The 10,819-nt window shown below is 40.7% G+C and overlaps 1 protein-coding gene across 1 annotated transcript in view; it reads left to right on the forward strand.

Annotated features, from left to right (window-relative positions):
• Window positions 1–9,762, forward strand: part of LOC133267105 (band 4.1-like protein 4B) — a 75,138-nt gene extending 65,376 nt beyond the window's left edge. Inside the window, exons 9-10 of the mRNA XM_061449077.1 lie at window positions 3,198–3,361; window positions 4,914–9,762. Of these exons, the coding sequence (XP_061305061.1) occupies window positions 3,198–3,361; window positions 4,914–4,983 (234 nt within the window). The 3' untranslated portion in view covers window positions 4,984–9,762. The remainder of the gene's footprint in view (window positions 1–3,197; window positions 3,362–4,913) is intronic.
• The last annotated feature ends 1,057 nt before the right edge of the window (window positions 9,763–10,819 follow it).

Raw genomic sequence — 10,819 nt, forward strand, 5'->3', positions numbered from 1 at the left:
TAAGGAACATATAAGCAGTTAACTTGTATAAACAAAACCTTTATATATAAGGAAACAGTTATTTGACAATTTAAAAAATAAATCCAATCTAAGTACTACTTTAAGGTCAGAGCCGTTATGTAGTATGACAAAATTACCTACCCTGTAAGAAACACTCTCTGATTATAATTATAAACCACAGTAGCTGACTTACAGTTTTTAAATTACATTGGAAAAATGAAGCATTTCAGACTTTAACCTTAACTTAGACTGGTAGCAGCAATCCGTAACTGGCATATAATCAGAGATAAGTAGCTTCAATCACTGTTGGGCCATGTGCAATAACTGTCTATGTTTAATGATTTAAAAAGAGAGGCTTTTCTTTCACAGCAAACCTGACCATGGGATTGATCTGTTGTTTTTCACCCCATAGGTATTTTAAAGCCAAAGTTAGTTAGCCTTCCCAGCCTGTGTCAGTGCCACTGTTGAGCTTTAATTAAAGGTACCAGAAAATACATGGGAATAAGTCGCAGTAGGTCAGCTAAGCCCAGATAATACAACTGTGGTAGAAGATAAATCAAAGTTACAGCGTTTGTGTCTTTCATGCTACTTTATATAAGCAAGAAGATGTGCCCAAAATAGTTTTCCCTCTAATTAGAATGATTGTTCAGAAATTGGTTTTCTGCCTAGGAGAGTTATGATAAAAGCAAAATTTAGGAAGGCTGTATGAAATAATTTGTCATTGTTGGGGCAATGGAACTTTAAAATGTAACAGAAACTACCCTGATATACTTACCCACAGAAATTTCTATCTTGCAGAAAATGGCTCTTTCATGGTAAATTCAAATGCTGACATTTTTGTCATGCTCTGTTAGGAGAGAAGAAGCAAAGTAAAATTCAAACCAATCCTTCTGAAATTCCCTCTTCTTCCTATAGAGTCCCATTTCGCTGAGCAGAGTGGAGGGTAGAATACAGAGCACAAATACTTAAAACACCATTACAATAAAAATCTAATGGTGTGTGATCCATTATAGGTTTCCATACATGAGTGAGTTATGTATGAATAGCTGTGGTAAACGAGCAGCTACTGAGAGGACTGCATAAAGATGTGAAAACAATTAGGGAGGTTAATTAGACTTTGGTCCTGTGTTTCATGGTCCTCCATCACAGCCCAAAGAGTCGTGCTTCTCCCCGGCAGCATTTCAGTTCCTCCTGCTGCATGGGCTCTGTTGAGGACTTGAGCTTCTTGCTGCAGGCTTCCTACACCGCAGGTGGGAGCTGTAAGGGAAAGATCTAGATCAATGCTTGGACTGGCAGGCAGATTCAACTCTCAGTGTCCTCCAGTCACACAGAGTCCCAGATGGTAACATTTGTTAATGCTTTTCCTTGTTTGGGTTTTTTCTTTCTTTTCCTTGCTTCCCGTTCACTTTTTATTTTTTATTTATTTTTTTTTTTAGCTTGGAGCAAAACACTGAAATGTCATTGAGGAGGGAAAAGCTAAGAATAGTGACATTTGGAAGGCTTTACCTTTTGTGTAGGGCTTCTAATTTGGTGGTGTATATGTAGCTCTGTTGTTCTTAGCAGAGGTAAAAGAAGAGAACCTGGTTGCCTGGAATGTTTAAAAACAAGCTGCATGCCAGAAAGCCCTCTGAATTTGAGAGATTTCTGTAGAGAAACGGCAGGCTCCATGACCATACTCACAGGCTGGTATGAGTCATACGGATTTAAATTAATGGAAATATATCTGTTTAGACCACTTAAATATTTGGCTCAAACATACTCTGCAAGCATATATATATATATACATATATATATATATATATGTATGTATAAAAAGATGCTTAGGATTACTGTGAATATACTGTTATCCAGAGCAAACACACTTTAGGACTCAGGGCAAATCTTCAGCAAGTGTAATTTGTCACTGCCCTCCTGATTTCAGTAAGGCTGGAAGAATTTCCATCAGCTTTGCAGAGTGATGCCTCCTCATAAAATAAATTAAGATCTGTCAGTCCTCAGAGCACATGGATCCTGCATGAGGAACACAAAATCTGGTACTCCTGAAGCTTGTAAGGTTGAGTTTTAAAAGTTGAATGGCAGAGAAGTTCCAACAGGTTGTATTAGCCACTATTTATGCACATAATTGGCCAAGTGTGGAGGAAGTTTCTTTAGTTGGTTTTACTAATTTTGTGGAGTTAATGGAATTCCTTTTGCTTCAGAGGTTGTTTTGGAGCACATCAGATGCATTTAGCTGAAACATGAGCAGAAACACGTTAAAAAATGGCAATGGGCATGCAAACCTAATGCAGCCATTCTTTCCCGGGCTCAAATAATTGTCCCACTGATTAAACTGATTTGTTTATGGTTAGCATTGATCCTGTGTGGCTTGCAGAATTTGAGAAATAATTAAGACAGAGAAAAAAAGTTGCTATTCAAGCAGCTGCTCCATTATGATGGTAACTTATCTTCCTCCCTGCCTTAAAGCCTGAACCAAGTTCAGAAGAAAAAGTTGTCAGGAAAGAAATGCAGCTGATAGCAGGAGGATACTAGCCAGTGTAGTTTGCATGAGAAATAGTCCATGCCAAAAAGCAGGACCAGGGCTCTTTTATTTTTAGGGATCCTATCCCTCCACTTTTATTATCTGGCCCAGTCTTTGCTGTAATAATGCAGTGCTGAAAGACAGGAGATGGTTGCTTGCTGTTTTGTCTTAGAATAGCACTTCCAATATTGCTTTTACGTTACCTGTCACTAGATACTACAAGAATATTTCTCTTGAGGCATGTTCCAGTTAGTAAGTGTGGAAAAGGGATGGACGCTTTGAAACTTGGGACCCACCAGAAAATTGCATAGGATATCTGAAGAATAATCCAAATGTAGTCAGCGTTCTTTATTTTTAGGGAAAATGCAATACTGACAAGCAGCGTTCTCCAAACTGATTATGTCTTTTATCCAAATGCTGCCAGTCCCACACATGGAGTTTTATCTCACACAGGGCATGATGCCATCAGGCTTGTCCCTCCGGCACAGCTCTGAAAAAGCCATCAAAAGAGGTGGCTGTTCAGCAACACGGAGGTGGCACTGAGCAGCTATAGCTACAGACTCCTGTTTGTTCTCATTATTACTTGTTACTGAGTGTTTGGCAATGAATTGGATGGTGAAAGATAGTAAAAGCTAATCTACACTTTTTTCCTTTCTGTGTCTGTGTACTTTTTTTGTAGGCAGAATTTGCAGACAGCAAATTACAATGCTGTACAGTGCAGTCATCCCCTAAGATAACGCTGGTAACTCCATCGCCAGTACTGAGATCTTTGGCAGACACTATACCTACTCCAACGGTGCAGACAGTATATACGTCGCATAAACCGATTTCGCTGGCAGACAGGTACTGTGCAATTCTTCCACAGAAATATTACGATGCTCTCTGCATTACAGGAATCAGAATGATTTCTCTTTTTCTTGTTATAATTACTATAAATTGCCATTTCCCCCATAGTAAAAGATTTCTACTTGCTGCTCAACCCCCGCTTCAGGATATGTAAAGGGTTATATAAAGAAATATCTATAGCTCATATCTGCTCTGAGAAAAAGCCCCTACCTTAATTAACTGCTGCAGCCAGTGGCCTGAAGAGAAAGGGTTGTGTGGATTTTCCTCAGAAAAGTCTGAACCACAAAAGTTTTCTTTTAATAATTGCTGTTGCAATTTGTTTTTTTGAACTGAAATATCTGTGGGGGAAAGCTGAGGATAAGAAATGTCTGCTCTTCTAAATGAAAAACAGACCCTGGTTTTCTTTTTTTTCCTTTCTTTTTTTTAAGTCCTGTCAAGCTGCAGTGGTCTTGCTTGTAGTTTCTCAGAGAAACAATAAGCCATCCCATCTTTCCAGAGGCAGCCTGCTTTCAGTTTTCTATTCCTCCATCTTACCAGTTTTGCATGCGGGCTTCTTATTCTAGAATGTAATCCCAGCTGAATTTCCCAAGCTGATAAGCTACTGAATACAAATGTAGAAGTGGATATGTTCAATATTTCTGGAGAAAAAAAAAAAAAAAGTCCTAGGCTTATGCTGAAAAGCATTTCTTTGGCATCATTATAAATGAGGCCTTTTTACTTTCTGATTCATGGTCAATTCCCATTTTCATTTGTGAATTATTTCTTGCAGATGGTGGTTTAATTGTACCTGCACACTCGTTCAACATCACTAACTCATTGAAAAATTTATCATCCCAGTGAAAATGTAATCCTGGAGCTGTAGTGCTGAACTCAGCTTCTGTAGGAAGTGGGTGATTCCACCCCTGCTTGCTCATGAATGGGCTGCAAGGTTTCTGCACTGCAGTTTATATTTCCGAACTGGTTTACAAGCATAAAGATACTTAACTGTCAGAACAGCACAGTAAAGAGTTTTGCGTTGGTTTCCCCCACCCTCCCTTACACGCACTATTTATTAAGAAATGGAATCACTAACTCAGGACATTCCCAGTGTTGCAGAGTGTGCTGGCTGTGGAGCGATTTGGGGTATGAGAGCAAGGACTTCAGGCTCTGCTTCCCACAGCCTGATATGTGCAGGGCTATGGTAAATTCCATGAACATAGATATCCCCAGTATCAGACCATGCCAAGGAGCAGAAGGCTGTAACACCAGTCTTTTGTGATGGCATTTACTGTAGCTGTTTCATTTATAGAGTCCTAGTCCAGTTTCCTTTGAAATCAGTAGCCTTTAATGGGGGTGAGATGAAATCCTAAACTGTTTTGCCATGTGGGTCTTTTTATGTCCTTTTTCTTGCCTCTGTTTGCTCTTTGGAAATACCAAGCGGTATTTGTTTCTGAATCGGCCTGGCCTTTTCTCCCCTCCTTTGGTATTTTGAAAATGTTAATTATTTTAAATTGAAATCTGAGACTTATTGTTGTCCCCATAACTGGCTGTTTGTGCATTAATTACACAGCGCTGAGACTCTGAGGCGTGAACTTGAGAGAGAGAAAATGATGAAAAGACTCTTGATGACAGAATTATGAAATCCGCACTTCCGTCAGATGGAGACTGGATTGGGGCCTTTCATGTGCCTTCTGTCTACATTCCTCTGCTTCTGTGTACTCAACATAATGCACCAGGAAAACGTGTGATATACCTGGCTCACCTGGATTCACTATGGTTGGTTAAAATTAAGTCTCAGCTAGACTTTAACTTGAAGGAGTCCCTTTATTCATTTGCTGCTGGGAAATCAACCTTCAATCCTTTATCTCTCCTGAGATTTTATACTATTAACACAATTAATTTCTGGTTTGGTTTTGGTAAATCTAGGGCAAAAAGGATCAGCAAGGAGCATACTGATTTCTATTGGGAAACACTGTTCTGTACATATGTTAATAAGTGCACAGAAATTAATGTTATGCAGAATATTTTGATAGTAACATAGAAAATATGTCATTTTGTACAACTGAAAATTGCAATGAGCTACTGCTATTTGTTAAAGAACCATTTTTAAAGCAGAAGAATGATTATTACATCCTAACCCCAGGACTGTTAGTTTCCACAGAAAAATAAACGGCTGTCTTATTCAATTCCTAACCTTAACCTTCACTCAGAGATATAAATAGCTGCAAGGGGGAAAGACACCCCACCATACAGGTAAACGCACCCAACAATCCCTATAGATTGTCATCTTGACCTAAACCTTCAACTAAATCCTACCGTATTTCCATTAATGAAAAAAAATCAGTTGTTTAAAGTGATTTGCTACTGACTTTCTAGCTTGATACTGACTTTTTTTAACTGAGTGAGAAGCTTTACCTTCTCCAGGTTGCCTAGGCATTAGGGCTTGCCCAGACTCAGACAGCTTCTGCCCCAGCACTGAAGGTTGCAGAGCCTCAGCGGTGTGGTCGTAGCTCATGCAGGGAGCTATTTTTTCCTTCCTGGGTAGATAAACCACCTTCCTGGCTGACATGAATTTATTGATCACTTTAAAGAATAGTAACGATAGTTTATGGCATAGCTGTGTCTATACCCTCTTTTTTCACTCTACTAATCAGCACATGTGTACTGGCAAACCTGTGAAGGGTACACCTGACTATACGTCCCCTTCACCTCCAGCACGCAAGCAACCTCTACATTCAGTGGAGCTATCTCAGGCATCAGGTGGGGTGGGTGGTCCAGCACTAGCAGAACCGCAGCCCCAGGGAGGGTGTTTATGGTATACAGGTAATGCTACCAACTATTTCCTAGGTAAAAAAAAAGAAGAAAGTTCTCCATTCCCCCCTGTTCAGTATTGCAGGGTCATCTAGAAAGCTACCAACAGCTGTCAGCTACAAGGTACTCTTCCAAAGGGAAAGCTTTTGTGCGTTTTGTATGGCTGAAGATGTATATTTTTCTGTTACTCTGTATGTTCTCTTGTTTGTATTAAGATAAAAGATTGCCCTTAATTTGATACTGATTACAATGGCTTTATCTCAACTTAAGCAGTTTGTTTGTGTGGAGCCTGGGAAGTTTTTGATGTGAGACTGGGTTTCCTTCGGAGTTAACTTATGCTGTTTTTCTGAAATGAGAGCTCTTGAGAGCATCGTAGCACTGTGGATTGCAATTTGGAGGTATAAAATGACTTGTCTATTTTATATTTACTGGGACAAGAAATTGGCATTAGGCTTCCCAGTCAAATCCACCAACCCCAAAAATTCAGTTTGCAGTAAAACAGGGCAAAAAGCCCAGCACAAGTATTAGATAGAAACTCACAATACAAAATGTAATGAAGTAGCTCAACATGAGCAATGGGCACAAGGAGCTACAGAAACATACCTGGACTGCAGATTTCAGAGTGCTCAGGTGACTTTGTGGGGTGATCAGATGCGACTTGTACACTGCCCACCTTCTAGTTACAGTCCCAGGACACTTCTGCTCCTTATATTTTAATGTACCACTCCATCAATCCAAGGTTATTCAAAACAGAGGAACTTTAAACCCCTATGAAGAAATCAGAAATGAGGGGAAATGCAACAACCACAAGAGCCTGCATCTTCCATGTCCTGTTACTCTTTTCTCACCGCTTTCCAGAAGGGACTGGGGGGTGGAGAAGAGCAGCCCATTTTGTCTGTGCTCAAATGAAAATGAGCACTGTGAAGAACAAATAAAAGAAAATTATAATTAAAGCTTCTGTTTTGGGAGAGGAAAGCAAAGTAAGGTTGAGAATGGCACAGCACTGACTCCAGCTGAACTTGGTCTTTTGCCTACTGTTAGGCAACCCCCAGTTGTGTGTGAACTGGCAGCAGTTTCACAAAGTCATTGTCAAGGAAAAACAGAAAAAACCCTGATGTGAATGCACACATCAGCTGTGCTGATTGCCATGGAGTGGACTTTGGGAACCCCGCAATATGCCTTCAGGTTTGGGGGCAAACAGATCCGATTACCCACATCAGGGCAGTCTGGTCACATAAGCAAAAGCCTTTATCCAAACTGAATGCCAGACTCAGACCAGCCCATCAGATGTTCTGGCCTGTGATCAAGCTATTTATTTACTATTTTAAATGCAACCTTTTGCTCCCATTGTATAAAAATTCTTGAGCTGAAATAGAACTGGAGAACAAGAAATATGAAGCAAGGTTATTTTACAGCGGCCAAGTCTTTATAGTTAAGTCGTGCTCTGGCATAGCCAAGAAAAGCAGGAACTCCTCCCTCCCTGGTTCCCACCAGGAGAAGAGGGAAAGGCTCGCATGGCCACTTAGGTCCTGGGGGATGTTTTCCACAGAACAACCCCAAGTATGTTGCCTTGTCTTGTTTTAGTGTCTTATCCACTGGCTGCCACCTATTCTGCAGCCTAATGGAGCTTTATTAAAACTGTTCTACTGTTATCAAACTAAACTTTTAACTGTGGAATGTCATCGCCTTGTTCTTTCTTACTGTGTACTTTCTTCAGCCACGCTTAAGTGTCTCAGTTTTCACATCCTCTGAATAAACACTCCTGCCTCACGTCTGGTTGGGAATTACAGTGTTAGGACACATGTTACCCAAAACTACTGTAAACAAGACAATGTCAACATGAACATATGCTGAGGGGCAGATAGCCTAGATTTGCCCCTAGACTTTAACTTCACAGGTGTTAAAGGATACTCTGCCGAGGGTATGTCTATATAATAGTGCAGAAGTATCTGAGCTAGCTTTAATGAGCTTGCATATGTAGTTGTGGCAGCATGAAGCCCAGCACAGGCTATCATTATCATGTACATTGACACGTGTAAAGATAACGCATTTGGACAGCAGCCTTCTGAAGCATGGTCTCCAGAGTTGGTGACGGGAAAGGGTGGCTGAGAGGAGTTTGTCTCTTCAGCTCTCCTGGGAAAGGGTTCATCTTACCTAAAGTTAACATGCTCAACTCTCACCTGACAAGAGATCAAAGGAACTGTCTTCCGGAGGTGCCTCTGACTTAAATGTCTACCTTTATATTGCTTACAGTTAAGTGAGATGAATCCTGCTCTCCGTCCCTCTGGTTAGGTCTACATTGCAAACCCTTGCCAACACAGACATATCATCGAGGGTGCTTTGAGGTACGATTTGTGATCGATGTAGCTCTGCCAGCAAAAGCCTTGCGCGTTAGGTGTAAATATACTACCAGAAACACCCTGTTGTCAGAACAGTTTGTGTCCCTTATGGGGAGAACAGAGAGCTGGAGTAACTTACAGTGGCATAGTAACTTACAGAGGCTTTGTTATAGTTGTGCCCGGTTTGGGAGGCACTGGTTGATGAAACCTCCTGCTATCGCCACGCTGGCAAAGCCTGCCAGGGGTGGCCCTGGCTTTTAACAGTGCCCGAGTGATGCTCTGACCCACTCAGCAGATCCCAGCTTTCCAGCGTGAAGTCTCTAAGCGGCAGAATGCAATGTTGTCATGTTTGGGTGATTCCAGCAAAATTTATCGGCCATTTAAATAGCTATGCAAGGAGTTAAATATTTTCTCATATTGCAGTCTCCTATGGAAGCCAGCCAATTGTGCTTTGGCTTTGTGTGGTTCAGCTGTTCTCACTATTTTGTTTTAAAAGGAATAACCGGGTTTTCTTTCCTTGTTTGGGATCCCACGTCTCTATCAGGTCCCACAGCGTGTGTAGATTTTTCACGTTTCGAACATCCTTAGGCCCTGAAGGTGCAATGTATGAAAATTAACTCCTCCAGAGTTTCTGTTCGTGGCTTCACAACTCTCTTGCAACAGGATGCCTACGTGCCCATTTGAAACAGAGCTGGCAATGCAGTGAAATGTTTCATTGGAGGCAGCATCGTGTTTTGTTTGCACTGTTTACAGCTATCCTTTGGTTTTCTTTTTTTATTCTTTTTTTTGTTGTTGTTTCTGAATACATTTCTGGTTCATTGGCTACAGAAAACTACTCGTAATTATGCAATGGGACAGTGTTTCTTTTTTTAACTTTTTTTTTCTTTTTTTTTTTTTTATGTCCTGATGTTCAAGGAGTTTGCAATAAATATACTGAGGCTGCTCTGTAATTGCATGTAAGATCAGCCTCACAACTGTGTTTTGTAAAGTTTAAGTGCCGTAAAAGAACCTGTAGATGACGTGGAGAAGGAGGGAAGGGAGAGAGTAAGTGGAGGAGAAGGCTTCTCTGGCAGCTGCAGCTTTGACTGGTGGGTGGCAGCTTTAAAGTAAGACTGCTCACACCATTTTGTTTCATCCGAGTAGCAGTGTGTATCATCAGACAGTGTATGATGGCATTTTGTTGAAAACATGCCTAGAGAGAAACTTTTACGGCTCAGCTGTTTACCTGTTCCTGTATTCATGCCTGCAATAAATGAGATGAAAAATAAACCACAGAGTCTGAGCAGTTTGTAGTCAAATCAGTCATTTAGGAGGCATGGGGCAGTGTGCCAATTAAAGAAACATTTGGTTGCTAATGCAGTGGATTCATCTTTACAAAAAATAAAGTACAACCTAAGGAAAAAACAGAGAATTTCTTCAAAACGCCCGGAGGGTTTTATCCAGCTTAAGGTTACAGACTAGCGTTGTAGGGTACCAGTCATCTGTTGGGTCATTAGCTGGGTTATGCTTTGCTGAATACCAGAGCTGGAAAAACACTGGCAGGATCAAGGTGGAGAAATATGAAACGTGGCAGGTCGCTGGTCTTTCAGCAGGGGCTCGACAGGGGGAGAAAAGCATTGCAGGAGTGGGAGGGGTGGGGAGAAATGTTCCTTTTCACACAGGGCTGAGACACCCCAAGTTATTAAACTGCTTCATGAAGGAAAATACAGAGAACCAAACCAAGAAAACAAGAAACCTCAAACAAACAAACAAAAACCCATCAGCAGCAAAGACAAAGCCCATTCATTGTAAATATTTTTTGTTTAACACAATTGAAACATTTCACTCAGATTTTTGCCCTTGATTTTGCTATTCTTGAAATGTCTAAATGAAAAGTTGCTTCAGAATGAAACATTTCCATTTTTTTTGTTCCAAGATCTCTAAATCAGGACATTTTGACATTTAAGTTTTCCAATGCACTTATGAAATGAAATCCCAGTAATGCTCACCCCGTTTTCTGAGGTTGCCAGAACTCTATATTCAGAAGCAGTATGATCCCATCCCAATTTCTCCAAATGGGTATTCTTCTATTTTTAATCTCCATGCAGGGAAAGCAGAGGAGCAACAGATCAACGTTCCTCCGTCAGTACTCAATTTGTACCAAGAAAATTGATTATCCAGCCAGCAAACCCAGTTAATTAATTCCCTTTAAAACACATCTTTACTAAAGAATTAGTGTTCTGGGGTGCAGGGAAATGAGAAGCTGTGTGCTAAAAGGTCACCAAACACTCTCATGTAACTTGGCTGCAACTGAGAAGCGTGAGGACTCGAGAGATGTAAATCTGAA

The sequence above is a fragment of the Pezoporus flaviventris genome, unplaced genomic scaffold (assembly GCF_033815535.1).
Source record: "Pezoporus flaviventris isolate CSIRO_AGI_PZ_B2104156 unplaced genomic scaffold, CSIRO_AGI_Pfla_v1 ptg000007l, whole genome shotgun sequence".
Lineage (NCBI taxonomy): Eukaryota > Metazoa > Chordata > Aves > Psittaciformes > Psittacidae > Pezoporus > Pezoporus flaviventris.